Source organism: Hippoglossus hippoglossus, chromosome 15, assembly GCF_009819705.1.
Source record: "Hippoglossus hippoglossus isolate fHipHip1 chromosome 15, fHipHip1.pri, whole genome shotgun sequence".
NCBI lineage: Eukaryota > Metazoa > Chordata > Actinopteri > Pleuronectiformes > Pleuronectidae > Hippoglossus > Hippoglossus hippoglossus.
The window spans coordinates 8059516-8076900 of record NC_047165.1 but is presented as its reverse complement, the minus strand read 5'-3'; the positions used below and the strand labels follow the sequence as shown (position 1 = coordinate 8076900).

General features: G+C 42.5%; 3 protein-coding genes across 4 annotated transcripts; 2 read left to right on the top strand and 1 right to left on the bottom strand.

Annotated features, from left to right (window-relative positions):
- The first annotated feature begins 750 nt into the window (after positions 1–750).
- On the top strand, positions 751–3798 carry ikzf5 (IKAROS family zinc finger 5). The gene is made up of 4 exons (XM_034609007.1): positions 751–1482; positions 1600–1755; positions 2062–2235; positions 2309–3798. Exons 2-4 carry the CDS (start codon positions 1623–1625, stop codon positions 3274–3276), a joined length of 1275 nt encoding a protein of 424 aa, XP_034464898.1. The 5' UTR covers positions 751–1482; positions 1600–1622; the 3' UTR covers positions 3277–3798.
- A 1484-nt stretch (positions 3799–5282) lies between these two features.
- On the bottom strand, positions 5283–9095 carry LOC117775603 (deleted in malignant brain tumors 1 protein-like). The gene is made up of 11 exons (XM_034608920.1): positions 8980–9095; positions 8752–8805; positions 8489–8584; positions 8241–8276; positions 8009–8177; positions 7683–7888; positions 6859–7034; positions 6535–6765; positions 6285–6445; positions 5537–5781; positions 5283–5415 (listed from the first exon to the last, which is right to left on the bottom strand). The coding sequence occupies exons 1-11, from the start codon at positions 9029–9031 to the stop codon at positions 5369–5371; spliced, it is 1473 nt and encodes a 490-aa protein (XP_034464811.1). The 5' UTR covers positions 9032–9095; the 3' UTR covers positions 5283–5368.
- Positions 9096–12015: 2920 nt separating this feature from the next.
- agt (angiotensinogen) lies at positions 12016–16708 on the top strand. 2 transcript variants are annotated; one of them, XM_034609663.1, is made up of 8 exons: positions 12016–12162; positions 13351–13796; positions 13968–14334; positions 14578–14702; positions 14836–14984; positions 15881–16037; positions 16128–16319; positions 16358–16708. In XM_034609663.1, the coding sequence occupies exons 2-7, from the start codon at positions 13389–13391 to the stop codon at positions 16302–16304; spliced, it is 1383 nt and encodes a 460-aa protein (XP_034465554.1). In that variant the 5' UTR covers positions 12016–12162; positions 13351–13388; the 3' UTR covers positions 16305–16319; positions 16358–16708. The 2 variants fall into 2 exon arrangements, with proteins under 2 accessions (XP_034465554.1, XP_034465553.1); XM_034609662.1 differs by lacking the exon at positions 16358–16708 and having other exon boundaries at positions 13351–13797; positions 13966–14334; positions 16128–16323.
- The last annotated feature ends 677 nt before the right edge of the window (positions 16709–17385 follow it).

The window sequence follows — 17385 nt, the reverse complement described above, 5'->3', positions numbered from 1 at the left end:
AATGTAGAAAATCATTATAGGGGCTTTGCCAATCTCAAATTATACACTGGTTTATTTCTTAATATTAAATTTGAAACTAAGCAAGAAAAAAACAGTTGTATGTTTCATCAGAAAGTCGATAACAAACTGTTTAATCACTTTCATGACCAGAAAAATGTTCTCCTGTCTGTCAAAGGCAACTTTTACGTAGCTGGTTGGATAAAGTTTGTTTGTAGGTATTTGATTTATTATGAAAAATTGCATCTTAAGTAAGTGACCTCCCCAATCTGGTGTCTAACTATGGGCAGAATGTGGTCAAATACAGGATTATTAAATAATACATTAATGTTAAACAGTATCTTACCCAAATCTTCTGTATTTTTATTCTTAAACCTTTTAGGCCTGTGCTGTATTAAACTGATATCTTCGGTATTCAGGCAAAGAAAAGGGCAAGCATTTTTTTCACTATTTCAAACCAGGTGGAAAGCAAATCCCCAGCTTTACCGGTGGAAACCTTTCTCCTCAGATTCACTAACTTAATGGTAGGAAACCATCATAAGGGCTGTGCCAATCTAAACTGATGCTATGTCTGTGGTCTTCATATTCAATTTAAAACTAAGCAAGAGGGTTGCATGTTTGCATGTTTTGTCAGAAAGCCAAAAACAAATCGGCAAAACTTCTCCTTCTCCTGTAGCTGGTTGGATAAAGTTTCTTTTATAGATATTTGATTTATTATAATATACATTATAATTTTAAAGATGTGTACTAACCACTCTGATGTTTAATTACAGGCCGTAAGCTGGATGGAGCACATTTAAGGATGAGTAAATAACACAACAATGATATTATACAGTATCTTACCCAATCCTCTGGAGCGCTTTCAGGCCTTGTAGGTCATCAGATTGACAGACAAACAGGTGCATAGTCCATTCACGTTGCTCTTCACCGTTGCTTCACTGTGGATTCTGTGATTTCACACAGGATAGACGCTTGTGGGACTTTTCAGTATTTTTAGTAAACAGCTTCAGCGGTAGGAACCTTTCTTCTGCTCTTCGCTGGTGTCAGGACGCCTTTCAGCGGTGCACACGTGTTGAACCTTCACCCCTCCAACTGGTTTATTGTTTTGATTTCTCAGGTTGTGTTTCCGTTACACTCGCAGCTAACGTGTCGACGTCAGAGACATAAAACCAGCAGTTCTCTTGATGGTTTTATTTTTAAATCTCAGACCCGAACGTGACACATTAAAATGACGGCGTGGACCAGATAACGGGCTTCCTGTCGATAAAGATGATGTATCTGAGATAAGCTAACTTTAGCCGCGGTGGCTAACGCAGCGTACGTAGCTCCGGTTCCAACATGACGGGGACGAGGAGCTGTGTGTAGCGGGGACCGAGCTCACACCGGACCGCACTGGGCTCCTGTTCTTCGGATACTGGTTTCCAGCACTGACCCGTCCCCGTGTTGGAAGTGAGCGAAAGTGTTTAACATCCAGCCGGCGAACAGGTATGTGTGTGCAGCTCCGATCACCAACTAGCTCCATGTTGTTTCTTTGACTTTTTTCTCTCTCTCTCTCTCTGTCTGTATTTGTTAATGGTGTTTCCTGTTGACGTGTCGTTTCAGTGTCGGACTCCCTCTCTCTCTCGATGGGTGAGGAAAAGCCGGACACGCTGGACTTTGTGAAGGACTTCCAGGAGTATCTGAGCCAGCAGACCCAGCATGTCAACATGATATCAGGCTCCGTCAGCGGCGTCAAGGAGGCGGACGAGCTGCCAGCAGGTACAGGTCCTGTTAACCTCTGTTTATGGCCCTGATGTGTAAATGTAGGCTTCTGGCTTTGCTGCAGTTTTATACTGATTTGTTTCTGATAACTTGGGACAAGCTTTGCTGTTACCTGTTATCATCAACCACTGGAATAACCCATCCATTCATTATCTATACACTTATCATTTGAGGATCACAGCTGACATTCTGTGAGGGGTGGGGGATATTATATAGTTATAAAGTATAACCTGAGTTTGTATTGTAGGTTTTATATTTTTCTCTTGTATGAATTCTAAGTTCTGCTAATGTTGATGTTCACAGACTGCAGTCAGAATGGCCTGGATCACCCCACAGTGGACATGTCCCTGGAGGACAGTTCAGGGATCCTCGTGGATGGCTTCGAGAGGACCTACGACGGCAAGCTCAAGTGCCGCTACTGCAACTACGCCACCAGAGGCACAGCACGACTCATCGAGCACATCCGAATTCACACAGGTGAGTGGTTAACTTTCGCAGGACGCTGCTGACAAATATTTTGTTATTTAGCCTGTTTTCCTCAATTTAACAGGAGAGAAGCCGCACCGCTGCCACCTCTGTCCATTTGCCTCAGCCTACGAGCGCCACCTGGAGGCCCACATGCGGTCGCACACAGGCGAGAAGCCGTACAAGTGTGAGCTGTGCTCCTTCCGCTGCAGTGACCGTAGCAACTTGTCGCACCACCGCCGCAGACGCCACAAACTCCTCCCAATGAAAGGCGCTCGCTCACTCTCCCACAAGAAGATGCTGAGTGTTTTACAGAAGAAGGCCAGCTCTTTGGGTTATGGTCGCCGGCTGCTCATCAACTTCAGCCCCCCTTCTATGGTGGTGCACAAGGCGGATAATGTGAATGACTTCTCTCACGAGCTGCCCCACTTACGTCAGGAGACCTATGGTAATCAGAGCGGGGCAGTCGAGGACGGGCTCGCCACTAATCAAAATCATATTCCCCATGATATGATTATGGATAACCCCCTGAACCAGCTGTCCACACTTGCAGGCCAGTTGGCCAGCCTCCCGTCAGAGTCCCAGGCCCTGACTCAACCTCCCATGTCTCCAGGAGCAGAATCCATCGTCGATGAGAAGCCGTTCCTCATCCAGCAGCCCCACCCTTCCACAGCTCCTGTAGATGTCACAGCCAGCGTGGCTCACGCCTCCTCCTCATCCCCAATCACCCCAGAGCACCGGGCTCCTCCGCACAGCAACTGCAGCCCTGGAGGAGGACCCTGCAGCGAGCACAGTGGTCGCACCAGTACGCCTAGTGTCGTCTCCAACAGCCAACCCAGTACGCCAGCCCCAGGCCTGTCCGCCCCACTCCAGGACCACCACGCGCTGCATCACTGCCAGCACTGTGACATCTACTTCCCCGACAACATCCTCTACACAATCCACATGGGCTGCCATGGCTACGAGAACCCGTTTCAGTGCAACATCTGTGGCTACAAATGCAAGAGCAAGTATGACTTCGCCTGCCACTTTGCCCGCGGGCAGCACAAGTAATGGATGGATGAGGAAACATTTGAGCGAACTATCAACGGACAGCTTTGTTTTTATTAATTCCACAGTAACTTTATTTATTGGTCTTTTACTTGGCCTTGATGTAGCCTAGCCTTTGACCGTTGTACTTATACAGGAAAATGGCAAAATTCAGATGGTTCCTTTTTGTATAATTAAAGGTGCCCATTCAAGTGTATTATTAAGGGATGATCAGTGTTTTCGTAAAGGTTGAGAATTTATTTGTGGTGGTGGAGAGAGTCATATTCAAGGGGAACCAGAAAAAAACAACTACTACACTTTATTTAATGATTAAGTAGCCAATTCATAACGTTAGTTGACTTTTTTTGACAGAAAATAATGCTATGTTGCAGCTTCCCTGAAGTACGTGAGCTTAACTGATTGCCTGACTTTTAAAATTTGTCTTTAAAATGAAACGCATTCACTCACAAAGATGCGATCCGATAGCAGATCACTAACCGATTTACAGATTATTTGACTTTTTGATTGAAAACCAGGGACTGCTAGATGGAAATTATTCAGGAATCTTATCCACTGTTATATTTCATATACCTTTATTAGAATCAGGATTGTCCAAACACAATACATCCCTTTCAAGGGACACCACCAATGCAAAGGGCTATTGTTTTTTTTTTTTGTAGTTGCTAGGTGTAATGTTTTTGTCGACTGAAACCCTGACATCACCTCCCAGAGGAAACATGACTGTAGCTCACATGTGCCTGTCAAGAGAGTGAAGTGGGAGGTTCACTCTCAGATTTACAAACAAAGGGGAAATCTGACTGGACCACTCAAATAAATTCTCAACTCTCCCGGACCTATAGATACATATTTCTCCAATGCTTCTCACACAGGAGTCAAACTGTCAGACTTGAGTTACTAACTTAAGCCTTGTTGAAGTTATTTCAGTGCTTGGTGCATTACTACTATTTCTTTGCAGTGCCTGACAAAGTCACCTTTCTTGTGCGTCCAAGATAAAGAGGACTGTTACTTTTAAGATTATTATTACACTTACCTCTTCTTACTGTAACTGATAGGCCCAGAACCTTAGAAAACAAAGTTTGGCCGTCACTTTCTATGGCGGCCGTGACTATTTTTCTTTCTTTTTGCCAAAATTCTGCTCAATAAATGCTGCTAAGAAACTTTAAAATCATCTGTGCCAGCTGTACAACACAGGTGACACCCATGTTAACACCTGGCCAAACTTTGTACCAGTGATTCTGGTCAGCCAGCAAAGTTGTTTAACTAGATTTTACTGATGTTGTGTTGTTTTGAAGTTCCTCCACACACTTTGAATCACATCATGTTACATTCTGATCTTTTGATATTGTATGAAGTCACTTTAATATCCAGTATCTCCATGTTTAGGACAGAATCACCAAGTCTTGTGTCTCATGTGATCACTTTTTTCAGAATTGCCACGTAGCACTGGGAATACCACGTTTTAGCCTTTGTGAGATTCCCCCATTTATCATATGGATCCCAGTGCTTTTCTGAATATTTACTGAGTATTGTATTGAGTGGTTGGATTGATGTTCAGTGTCAAAAAAGCAAAACCATGTTGCAGTAAGACTGCTTCTTTAGCAAGATTGTTCTTTGTCTCGGGTACTGTTGTCTGTTGCTTAGCAACATGCGTGGAGATCATAATTACTGTTTGTAGGACCCCCTCTCTGTCACCATGCTAACCAGTAATAAGAGCATCCAGTAATGACTGCCTTATGCTCTCTGTGTGTCGTAGGTTCTTAGGTGAATGTTGAAGCCTCTTGGCGATCACTCTCCCTCTGGGATGGCAAATCATTTTAATGTGAGATAGATAAACTAATTTATAAGTAAAGTGTTTTCTAACTGAGCTGCACTTTTTCTGTTTCTTTTTTCCATCTTCTTTGTGCTCAAGAAGAGAAATAAACAAGTGACATTATTGATTTTATTATTGTTGTTATAAGCTGTTATATATGTGTTTTAGAGTATGACATAAGAAAGTATACAAACACAGATTGTCTTTTGATGATGCTTTTAATCAGGTACTGTGATAGAGAAAGAAAATATATATATTACTGTCACAATGAACAGGCTGGAGAGGTTAAACCTTCTCCTGCTTTTGAGTTCCCTCTTCGTTTCTCTCAGGGTCTGGTGAAGAGAAATCGTGAAACATCATGAGATCCCAATGAGTTTTCTTTAAGCTCAGCTAATATGATTTTTTTAATTGATCCATCATTGATATGAAAACCAAGTACAAATGGCTACAGACCTTGGAGTTTGATGGGACCCAGGACCATAGTTTGGCTGTGATGTTCTGACCCCAGGTCTCTGGACGTACGCGCAATGCAGCCACGGCGGCAGCGGGAATTGTAGTCCTGGGCCTGGCATACCAGGACCTTGCACTGGATGTACACTGATTCTGAGCCTCGCAGGAACTGGAAGGCCTTAAATGAGAAACGGGCGTAGTGCTGGGTGCCGCTGACATAAGCCCTGTAGGTGTTGTCCATAGGACACCTGAAAGTGAAACAGGGACATGATGGTGATGATCTTTAATACTGATGAATCAATGCATAAGTAGCATAAGAGGAAGATTTAACTACTTTTGATTTTGATAGTTCAGTGAAAGCTGAGTATCTGGTTGGGAGATGACCATTGGGTGAGAAAACCTCAGGCACAGGGAGCCTCGATTCATCCAGTGATTCTCAACCAGGGGTCCAGGGATCATTTCTGGGGGTCACCAGATGGTTGTGCCAAAAACTATATAATGTATTTACAACAAAAATGATGTAATAGACTGGGAATCAGGGGTTGGGTTAATTGGAGATTTTAATTTTTTGCTGTGAATGTGAGTGAATGGCTCTTTTGTCTGTATCCAACCTCAACCCTCAAAAGGACAAGTGGACAGACAGACCAGTGATAAGATCCGCTTTAGAATGGATGTTGCTGAGTGTGTGTGAGACTCAAAGTCTGTGCCCACATGAGTTGGAGCAGCCTGATTATACTTGTAGAACTCTTACCCGTTATGGACCAGGTAGTAAGCTCTGGTCTGGAAATCATTGGGAGATGGCGAGGCCACACAGGTGTCAAGAAAGAGGACCAGGCTGCTGTCGTACACTGTCTGGCTCACTTGGACGTACATGTATTGGTTGAGCGCCACCTCATATGGAAATTCAGTCACCTGCCAATGTGAAAGTAAAATATCAGCAGCTTGTGGAAGCAACTGGAATCTTCTGTACCAACAGTCACTGCTTCACTACCCAAACGCACCTCGTAGTAGAAGCTCGAGGACGTGTAGAATTTCATGCTGGTGTTGAATCTGCCTGAGCCTATAATGCTACTGTTGTGATTGTGCTCCACAAGGTACATAATCTGGGACACTGACTCCTTCTCCATTCTGCAGGCCACCTTCAGCTTCAAGAAGGACTGGCGAGTGATCTCTCCTGTCTCGGAGGTGAAGGAAGTGACGATGTTGTTGTACGTAGCTGTGCCGTCCGTAAACTGTTCAGGGTAGAAGATGGTGGAAAATATCATTTGTGGGAGAATTATAACAGTTTATTACTAATGTTTTCCAGAGGGTGATGAATCGTCTACCTCTCGAGTGTTGCCACAACCGTTGATGGGGTACCGGAAGGACACCTGGTAGCTGGAAACCTGGGGTCTGCATCGTCCGTCTTCCAGGGTCAGATTGTGGCCATAGAAGCCGAGAGAATTCAGGTAAGACCTCTGCAGCACAATGTTCATGCTGCTTGTGGAACATTCCACTCGACCTGACAAAGGAACAACAGCCTGAATTACTGTCAGGATGAAGGTGTAACAGTATTTATGTTTTTCTCCGAGTGTGGCTCTGGGGTTATTTGGCCCATCACTTTGGCTGCGACTGAAAAATTCTAACAGCCAGCTGATGAACTGCGAAGACATTCACAGAACTGAAAATTTAAAGTGTCAGATGGATTATCTGTTCAAGGATCGTGATCATGATGGTGATGGCGGCCGACAGAAGAAGAAATGGATACATCATTTCACAGATTCAAGGACTGAGGTGCACTGCAGAAATTGTTATGCGCCTCCATAAAACTGAAAGAATCAAAAGAGACAATTTAAAAGGAGAAAATTGTAAAATTTTAAGAAGTAGAGGCCAAAATATACCAATTATCAGCCGTTTGCTAGATCCTATATTACCCAGCATGCAACCAACGGCAGCTTGGTAAATGCCCCCAGTTTAAAGCAGAGGCGTTCTGTGAAAAACTTATCATCTTCCACCCAAACTGAGAAATCCCTTGTGACAGTTTACAAGCCACAGCAGACTTCACACGACTTCACACATGACGTCAGCCCACACCACTCGTTTACAACACATAAAATAAGATCCAGACTATAACTTCCTACACCGGCTATTAAATGTGCCACAGTTTTACCTGCACTTCTTGGCAGAGAGCTTACAAAGTCGGCTTTGAACCCTCGACCAACCACGGAGCCATCACTTCTGAAGGCCACGGTCAAGTAGTTGGACGTGGAGTAGAACGAGTTCAGAGTGTTGTTGCACACTTTCCCCAGATATCGAGAATGAACAGATGGCCCATCGTAGATTTTAATATAGTCACATGAGCAGCAGTTCTCCAATCTGTTGAGAAAAACATGATTAACCGAAGCAAAACTCAAAAAGTCTTTGCATGTTTAGAACCTAATTCTATGTTTTGTTTTAGTTTTTTTTCACAATTTACACAAGTTATTCTTTACTCACTGCAGGTAGGTGAATGTCAGGAGAATTCGTTGGTCATGTGTGGTTCTGATCTGCCAGACGCAGTTGGCCCCATCGTGGTAGTAGTTGGGATGGTTCGGGCTGGAGAACGTCCCAGAGCCAACCAGTTGCCTTCCACAGGGTTGCGCTAAAAGTGGATAAGATGGTGCAACTGTCATTGCAATGAAATATATGTAGCAACATTTAACTCATGTGTGCACACTGAGGATCCTACCTGTGGTTTGGCTCGCACTTGTTGATGAGCAGTGGTCTGTTTAAGAAGAACAATAAAAATGAAGAAGAAGAACTGCACAATAACTTCTTAACTTCTAATTCTTCCACTGATTGTTATACACCATTAGCTGGAAACAGACAATATCATCTGTCACTCTCGGCACAGCATCACACTGGGATTTGATCAATTCAGAAAGCGACGGCTGCAGAGCCAGTTAACACAGTTGATTTGTTGGACTTGGCACTTACACTTGTAGTCATAGCAACAGTTGCCATAGTACTGACAGGAGCTTGTGCAGGAGCAGTATCCAAAGTCCCAGCCACAGTAGTTACGGCACGTGCGATCTCGGAGACACAAGAGGATACATTATCTTTTAAGCTTCAACACGCATAGTAAATAACTCTGCTTTCATTGAAACTGGCAGCGAAATGTATTGTGGACGTATATAAGACAGTTAACACTCAACAACAATAGCAACATTATTCTATTGATTTAAGAGGTAGTTTTGTACCATATGAAGTTCTATAGTCATGTGGTACAGTTGTGTAGTAGTAGCGACCAGCACCTGATGGAATACAAGTAAACATACAAAATAAAAGGTCAGCGACAGCACAGGTAACAACAGCCACTGATCCCGTCAGTGTACAAAACACAAATGCAAAACGTGTTGTGAGAGGACATTAGAAAAACATCATCCAAATCCAAAGAGACACAAGGGTAAGAAGCTGGTGCACAATACCTGGCGCTCCATGTACGGTGACTACGGTGCAAAGAACCAGCAGAGTCCACATGGTGAATTTGTTCGTTTCCTAACCTGCTTCAGGTGCTGACACAGTTATATACCCAGCAGCCCGCTCACAAACTGTGGTGTGGTCGGACGTCACCGAATGTGAAATAAATGAATTGCTGTGTAATCGTTCATGAGAAACACACACATGCTGAAGCATCATAAAGATAGTTGTGCAAAGATCGTTCACCTCCAGCTGCAGGATGTGTGTTTTAAGATATTTGTTCAGACTTTCTTGTGATGATCTTACATGTGGAACTGAAATCTGCTGCACTTCTTTATTATACTTTATTATACATAACTGATGTATCCAGACACAATAACGCAGTATTAACATCAAACATGTCTGCAGTTTTATTTTCAAAGTAATATACATGTGTGTATACTATAATAATAATGATGCACAGTAAAATGTCAAATAAGACCTCACACACAGTATCTTATATCTGTCCTGTTATCATGTATGAGTATAACATGAATCATATCAATTCTTTTAATTATTTTACAATAATAATTTTGTTTTATTTGTATTACTTGCACTATGATGTATTACGTTTTACTGTCCTTTTGTTGTATACCATTACACCTGTAAAGCACTTTGGTCAACCAAGTTGTTTTAAATGTGCTATATAAATAAAATTGACATTGACATTGACAATATCCCTTTTTTTCACAGACTTTTGAATTTCTATGTGGTCATTTTGTGCCTCTCTGTAGTAGTTTTTCATCTCTCTGTGGTAGTTTCCTGTCTCTTAGTGGTAGTTTTCTGTCTCTTAGTGGTAGTTTTCTATCTCTTAGTGGTAGTTTTCTGTCTCTTAGTGGTAGTTTTCTGTCTCATTGTAGTCTGTAGTAGTTTTTCATCTCTAAATGGCAGTTTTCTGTCTATTAGTGGTAATTTTCTGTCTCTTAGTGGTAACAATCTATCTCTTTGTTGTAGTTTTCTATCTGTCTGTAGTAGTTTTCCATCTTTTTGTTGTAGTTTTCCGTCTCTCTGCAGTAGTTTTCCGTCTCTCTGCAGTAGTTTTCAGTCTCTTTATAGTACTAGTTTGCTTAGTGTAAATGTTTTATAAGTTGGACTTTAGTGTATATAAATGTAACTATTCAACTTTAAATTAGATATAAAGTTGAATACTATAGTCTTTTAAAAACATTTAGTCATTTTACACTATTCCTGTCTTCTGGGATTTTAAATTATACTGTTCAAGTATAAGATGCACTTAATGACATATTTGTTAAAAAGCTTTGTTGATGTTTAGTACCTCTGTAGATATTTCACATTTTACCAATATAAAACATACATAAATTCACATAAATTCAGAATGTTAGTTATTTTACATTTCATATCTGTACATTGGTAACACAATCCCTCTTACTGTTAGCGTCACATAAAGACTTCCCTGTTATCAGCTATCATTAATGAACAATGTGAATAAAAGATAAAATCAAAGCTGTAAAACTCTTCACATGACGTTTCCCTTGCTCATGAGAAAATGTGCCCTGTTGATTCAGATGTGTGTGTGTAGGATTTATCCAATAAGTTCACGGATGTCAAGAATTAGCAAATAGAGTTCATACTGGAGGTTGTTTGAACTTTTCCCAGGACACGTTGTGCCTCTACGTTTAGTCGTTTTAAAAGATTGATAGCAGCATGACAGAAAGATGAAGTCAGGATACAAATACATTTCTCTGATACTTTAGTTATTCTCACTCAAAGATTTTAAAATACGAGTCAGCCAAATACGATTCTACAGTAAACAAGATTTAATGAACATTATTCTAAGTAGTCCATCCATTATCTATACAGCTTATTCTGTGAGGGTCACAGGGGCAGCTGAGGTGGAGTAAACACAGGACCAACGCACAAAGTCAAACAACCATTCATATACTCATATTCACACCAACACTCAATTTAGAGTGTCCAGTTAACTTCACTCCAATCAACCAATGTGTTTGCACAGTGGTAGGAAGCCGGGGTAACCACAGTGAACACACACAGACACGGGAAGAACATGCAAACTCTACGCAGAAAGACCCCCGGCCGAACCCGGGATTTCAATTGGCAACCTTCTTGCTGTGAGGCAACACACATAGCAAAAAAAGCCCAGAATTGGCCCACACTGTCATCCGGCCCACATCTGGCTGGATTGATGGCACTTTGTGAAACATGCCGTACTCTATGCAAGGTGTTTCCTGTTCTGGGTCACAGGTAATACAACGCGTCAAAGGTGGCCCGAGTTGGCTTTGTGCTGTTTGGACCATATTCGCCATTTACCATATGGGCCACTTTAGACCCATATTTGGGCCACATTTGCTATTTCACAGGTGGACAACTTTAGGCTCACATCTGTTTTCTGTCCGGGCCACAAGGAGACCAGAGGTGCTGCATCACTGCCGGAAGTGGCCCACATCCGGATGTTATCTGAGAACAGTGCTACTATTGTATAGTAGTGATTCTTATATATTTAGATTCTATCAAAAAGTTAAATGTTTATAGAAATGAAGACAGGATAACATGAGTAATAAGATAATGGAAGAACAAAAATACTAGTGTATATGAAAGTGTAAGTACTAGGTCATTATTCCCTCTCTCTTCTTTTTTATTGTTTTTCTGATACAGGTTGAAGTGACTCAGGTTTGGGACTTTTCCTTTTCCCCTCAGCGGTCGTTTGACCCCATTAGGCAAGTTAACAAAGAACATGCGTAAGTAATCAAGAACACAAATAAACATCTCCACAATGTGCCGTCATTTCAGTGAGTCACTGAACAGCCTGCAAACACAAACAAGCCTGGCTGTGCCTCTGCTGCTGCTCCTCCTTTGTGGAGGCCGTGCTCCCCTTTTTTCACCCCCCTCCAGGGTGTGCTTGCATCATCCTCCTAAAGTCAACAGTTAGAGGGACATTGGGTGGTCTCTCTCTCTCTCTCTCTCTCTCTCTCTCTCTCTCTCTCTCTCTCTCTCTCTCTCTCTCTCTCTCTCCATCAGACCTATAGCAGCAGCTCGTCAGTACAAAGCGGGCCATGACTCAATGCTGCTTTGGTTAATCAGTAACCAGAGTGGGGGCACCGTGAGAGGCTGGCTGGGTTAAAGTGAGGGAGCAGGGGAGTCAGGACCTCACTCAGCAGCAGAAGACACACACGGTAAGAGCCAACGGCAGCTCAGTGATTGACTTTTGATTGTGCACCACAGTGAAGGTAAACATGATGTAGATGGGAGAAAACTATTTGGTTCAAATACTGTCTTGTTATATTCTTCAAAGCCAAAGATTGTGTCTAAAACTGTCTCTTTAGCAAAAGTTTTTGTTTTAATTTGAGGTAGGTTCGAAGGTTATTGTGCAGCTGATTATGTCAAAAGTTTTGTCCAAAAAATCAGGAGACTGACAAGAAACATCAGGAATCAGCCACTTTGACCTGTGTGGAGTCGGTTGGTACACAGGTTGCGTATGAGAACGTTTGAGTTCACCGGTGTTATTGATCAGAAACCAAAGCCATGTCCTGCGGTGCACGTCCAAACAGAGGAGAAGTCGAGTGTTTGCTAACCTCCAGTCCATCAGTCCACATTTCCACAGGTTCAACTCAGAGGATAAAGTCCTATTTTTGCATAAGAACAAATACACAAGTTCCTCTTGTTCAGAGACATTTAGTCTGATACAGAGTTTTCCTAAGGAAGAGAAAGTTGTCATTTCAGCTATGATGACCAACTGTGTTTACTTTGCATTCACTCAACAACGTTGAGAAAATGTGAAATATCTTAATGAACTTGTCAATAAACATGTTTATATTTTATTTATATTCCTTAGATTTGTTTACAACTTATATTTATCTATTAATCCGAGATATTTGTTACAACATAAATATTGTTTGATATATTTTCCGATCTGCAGTTTTGTCTTTGACGATTTGAGAGTATAAATTTGTACTTGTACATATTTTGTCTTCATTTTACGGGCGGCTGAAGCGTCCATCTTTTTTGTCTCAGTAAACACAAACTTGTGCTCACACACACACACACACACACACACACACACACACACACACACACACACACACACACAGACGGTTCTTCATTATCTATGCGACCTCTGTTGCCTGCTCTCATTCACTGACCAGCAGGAGAGCCGCCACACAAAAAGCGATCCATCGATCACTGACACCCCGCTCTATGCCCAGTGTTCCTGCCAGCCAATCCTATCACAGACGGGAAACCACTTTCAGCCAGATTTTTGACATCATTATGGTCCTTCAGCGTTCACAGACCGCCCCATACTCACCAACAAGAGGCAGTTCAAGTTTGTATCTTAAACTAAAAACATCTGTCTCCCTCCGCAGAAGGAATCGTTTCAAGGTGACGACCAACAGAAGCTAAAATGCAGAGATCCCCTCTTCTCCTCCTGCTTTGCTGCTGCCTGACAGCGACTCAGGCCAACCGCGTCTACATTCACCCCTTCCAACTCTTTGCTGCCGACAACGTCATCTGCGTGTCCCTGCAGACCAAGCCGTCCAAGCCCCTGGAGACCGTTCCCGTGACCCCCCTGGATACTGAGGTCCTGACACCAGACAGCAGGGACCAGTTGGAGCTGGAAGCACAGAGGCAGAACATCACGGAGAGGACAGCGGTTCTGGCGGAGCTGCTAAACGTTCTGGGCCTGAGGATGTACCAGGCTCTCAGCAGCAAAGAGCAAAGCACCAACACCCTGCTCTCTCCCCTCAACACCTACGGATCGCTCGTCACTTTCTACCTGGGAGCTTCCAAGAAGACAGCAAGCTTTTTCCAGGTAATTTCTCTCACTATAGACGGTGTGCCAGAGGGTTTTAGGAAAAGCAGACCCTGCTGACGTTTTCCTTTTTTGAGTGAAGTAATGACTGATGACTGATGACTGACCATCAGGTCTTCAGCTTTAACTGAAAAGAAGCCAACCTTTCTTACTCCTCTTCTATCTTTGCAGCTTCTTCTGGGCCTGAACAGCGGCACTGACCGAGAAGACTGCGTGTCCTTGGTGGACGGACACAAGGTTCTCAAGACCCTGCAGAGCATCAACTCTCTGGTGGACGATGGACCCAAGGATGAAATCACTACGCAGGTCTGGGCCTTCACTCGTCCGGACGTCCAGCTGTCCGAGGACTTTGTTCAGGGAACGCAGGACTTCTCGGACACGTCGTTCATCCGCAGCCTGGACTTCTCCAAACCTCAGGAGGACAAGCAACTGGTGAACGAGTTTGTGGAGAAGACGTCGGGCGGGAAGGTGAAGAGCGTCTTTAAAGAGCTGAACTCCAGCAGCGACCTTCTGTTCGTTACCTCCTTCAACTTTCAAGGTCTGTGTCTCTGCTGAGTTGATTTTGAGTAGATGGAGTAAAGATATCGCACATTAAGACATTTTATTCCCGGGGGAGATGATATGAAACCAACTTAATTCAGAATATAGAGTTTTTAATGCAGACTAAAAGTATCTGATTATTTTGTGCATCGACCCAGATAACAATACTGAAACTCTATCAGTGTCTCCTCCTGCACCCCCCTGCTGTGCCTGACTGTGTTCTCTGGTTGTGTGGGTTCAGGCAGCTGGAGGACAGCCTTCCAGCCGGAGAGGACCACCTTGCAGGAGTTTCATGTGGATGAAACGACAACAGTGATGGTTCCGCTGATGACCCACACGGGTCAGTTCTACTACCTGAATGATAAGGTAAAACCTAGATGAGGAGCACTGTGTTGTTTTACTGTTTACCACACATCTGCAGCTGTAAAATGTGACGAGAGGACGAGCTGGAATTTTAAGGACTTCACTCATCTCAAATGTTTGTTCTGTGACGATGTAGATGCGGCGGTGCACTGTTGTGAAGTTGTCTCTGAGCAAACGCTCATACATGCTGCTGGTCCTGCCACACGAAGGGATCAACCTCCAAGACATCGAGTCCAAGCTGCGCACAGAGGTCATGTCCGGCTGGCACCACAGTCTCCAGGAGGGGTGAGTGATGCTCGTTTTAAAAACACTATATCAAGACCACGTTCAACTTTTGACTAGAAATCTGAAGGATTTTTTGTTTAATTGTGAAACTTCATGTTACATTATTAACCTGTAGTGGAGGAAGTACTCAAACATTGTAAGAAAGTACTTCATTTAACATATACTTCAACTATAAAATAAAAGTACTTGCAGAGTTAGGCCTATTCCCGAATACAGCGCTCTACTACATCATTGGTTGAATCCATTTTTTCATCACTAGTTTCATCCCTAGTGTTGCTGCTGCAGGAGGTGGGGTCTAATGTTACCTGGCTGCTCTGATTGGTTCAATGGACCAATTCCCGTCTCGTTATTGATTACTTAAAAAAGATTATACAATGAGTACATTGCAAATCTGTAGTGGAGTCGAAAGTACAAATATTTTTTGATATATACGTAGCGGAGCAAGTTTGAGTTTAATTTATTTGTGGTCCACACATTTTTTTTTCCACAAAGGATTTGTTACAAAAAACAAAGCAATAAGTTTGCAAATAATAAACAAAGGAGAAAATAAACACATCATAAAACAAATGTATAAATAGAAAAAGTGTATAAAGCTTATCATGCCCAGAAGAAAAGTACTTTCATACTTTTTTCATTTTTCCATATTAAAAAACAGCAGTTTATTAGTTTTTCCCTTACTGTAGAAAAAACACCCCTGGACCTTAGTTTCTGTCTATCAGTGTCTCATTCAGTCAATACTGGGTTATCATATCCACGTAGGGTTAAAGAGGATTATTTAGGAGAGAAGAGGTCAGGTACATTTCCATTTTTGCTCAAATATCCCCATGTCCAATTTTGATATATTTGTCTGTTTAGTCTAAATAAAATCCTTTTTACTCCCCCTCTCATGCACCCAGTCTGTTGGAGCTGTCGCTGCCAAAGTTCTCCCTGTCGTCTGAGAATGACCTTCATGAACTGCTGGCCAACATGTCTCCAGAAATCGAGGCCAAACTCTTCGGCTCCCAGGCCGAGTTCAGTCAACTCAGCAACACCAAACCCTTCACAGTAAATAAGGTAAACTACACAAGTGTTTAGCCTGTTATGTAATAATAAAAACCACTGGCTGTGCATGCGTGCATCGCTAACACGCCTGTCTCTCCTCAGGTGGTGAACAAGGTTCTGTTTGAGATGTCGGAGGAAGGAGCAGAACCTCAGGACAAGATAGAAGAAGCGGGCGTCCCTTTGAAACTCACCATCAACCGCCCGTTCTTCTTTTCTGTCATAGAGGGAGATTCTAACGCCATCCTCATGCTGGGCAAGATCACAAATCCCACACTTTAAAGTCGCCTGGTACTGAAAAGCAACAAAAGCATCGGACATGAAAAACGTTAAACAAAACCAGACACATTTCCTTATGATCTACTTTACCACACAGGTCATACCCTTGTTTCTGCTCATGTTCAGCAGGGTTGTCATTTTCTTTCCCCACCTGATCCTCTCACCTCTCACTGTCTCAGTATTTATGAAAACTTGTTCCTTCAAGCCGAGTTGTTTTCAAGCAGCCTGTTAATTTGTTTTTCCTTTAAATCTTACAGCTGAGTTCTGTACAGTGTTTTTAAGTATAGAGTAGGTAGAGGAACCACGATTCTCATGACTCATACATTGTATATTGTAACTAAAGAGTTTATTTTTGTTTTGTTATGGTTTTATGATTTGCTGAAATAAAACATTTGTTTCCCAATGGAGTTGATCTGTCATTATTTTTTAATCAGGGTTTCAGACTGAACTGTTTTAAATGAGTCTCAACATCCATCACATGCAAGCAGATCAGCGAGTAATGCTGCACTACAGGTCATTCAACCTGAATGAGTTTTCATAACAACATGGTTTAAATTCAGGTCAGATGTGGTTGTGGTTTATTAATCTGTAGCATTGGTTTCAGTGAAATCAGCAGAGGTTCATATTCCTGGATCTGCTCCCTCATGTAGATCCTCTTCAAATTTTAAAGGATTCTTCCCAGATCCATACGGCATCGTTCAACCACGTTTCATGGTAATCTGTCGACTAGTTTTGACATAATCTTGCTAAATAACAGACAAAGAAACACTAATAAAAACACAAGCTCCTTGGTTGTAGAGCAAAGGCCCAACAGTCCCCTTTAAATTCAGTAAAGCTGCATCAAATTACACACACGCATAAGTTACCTAAATATGCCAGAACTTTAAAATCAACATCCATTAATTATTCCCTGAGAAATTAGGTGAAAATGTCAAAAAGGCCAAAATCTTGTGATGTTAAATAAAAGTCATGAAAATAATTCCTGGATTCGCTCCCTGATCCAGATCAGCACTAAAATGTAAAGGTGGCCTAAGTTACAAATCCTTTTCCCAGGATTCATGGAAATTCATTCAGTAGCTTTTGC

Excerpts from the sequence above, each read along its gene's own strand:
- ikzf5 (XM_034609007.1), top strand. The coding sequence starts at position 1,623 with ATGGGTGAGGAAAAGCCGGACACGCTGGACTTTGTGAAGGACTTCCAG. Across the intron at positions 1,756-2,061 it reads GGCGGACGAGCTGCCAGCAG|ACTGCAGTCAGAATGGCCTG; the intron begins GTACAGGTCCTG and ends TGATGTTCACAG. Across the intron at positions 2,236-2,308 it reads GCACATCCGAATTCACACAG|GAGAGAAGCCGCACCGCTGC; the intron begins GTGAGTGGTTAA and ends TCAATTTAACAG.
- LOC117775603 (XM_034608920.1), bottom strand. The coding sequence starts at position 9,031 with ATGTGGACTCTGCTGGTTCTTTGCACCGTAGTCACCGTACATGGAGCG. Across the intron at positions 8,585-8,751 it reads TGACTATAGAACTTCATATG|ATCGCACGTGCCGTAACTAC; the intron begins GTACAAAACTAC and ends TGTGTCTCCGAG. Across the intron at positions 6,446-6,534 it reads CCTCGAGCTTCTACTACGAG|GTGACTGAATTTCCATATGA; the intron begins GTGCGTTTGGGT and ends TCACATTGGCAG.
- agt (XM_034609662.1), top strand. The coding sequence starts at position 13,389 with ATGCAGAGATCCCCTCTTCTCCTCCTGCTTTGCTGCTGCCTGACAGCG. Across the intron at positions 14,703-14,835 it reads TCTACTACCTGAATGATAAG|ATGCGGCGGTGCACTGTTGT; the intron begins GTAAAACCTAGA and ends GTGACGATGTAG. Across the intron at positions 16,038-16,127 it reads AACCCTTCACAGTAAATAAG|GTGGTGAACAAGGTTCTGTT; the intron begins GTAAACTACACA and ends GTCTCTCCTCAG.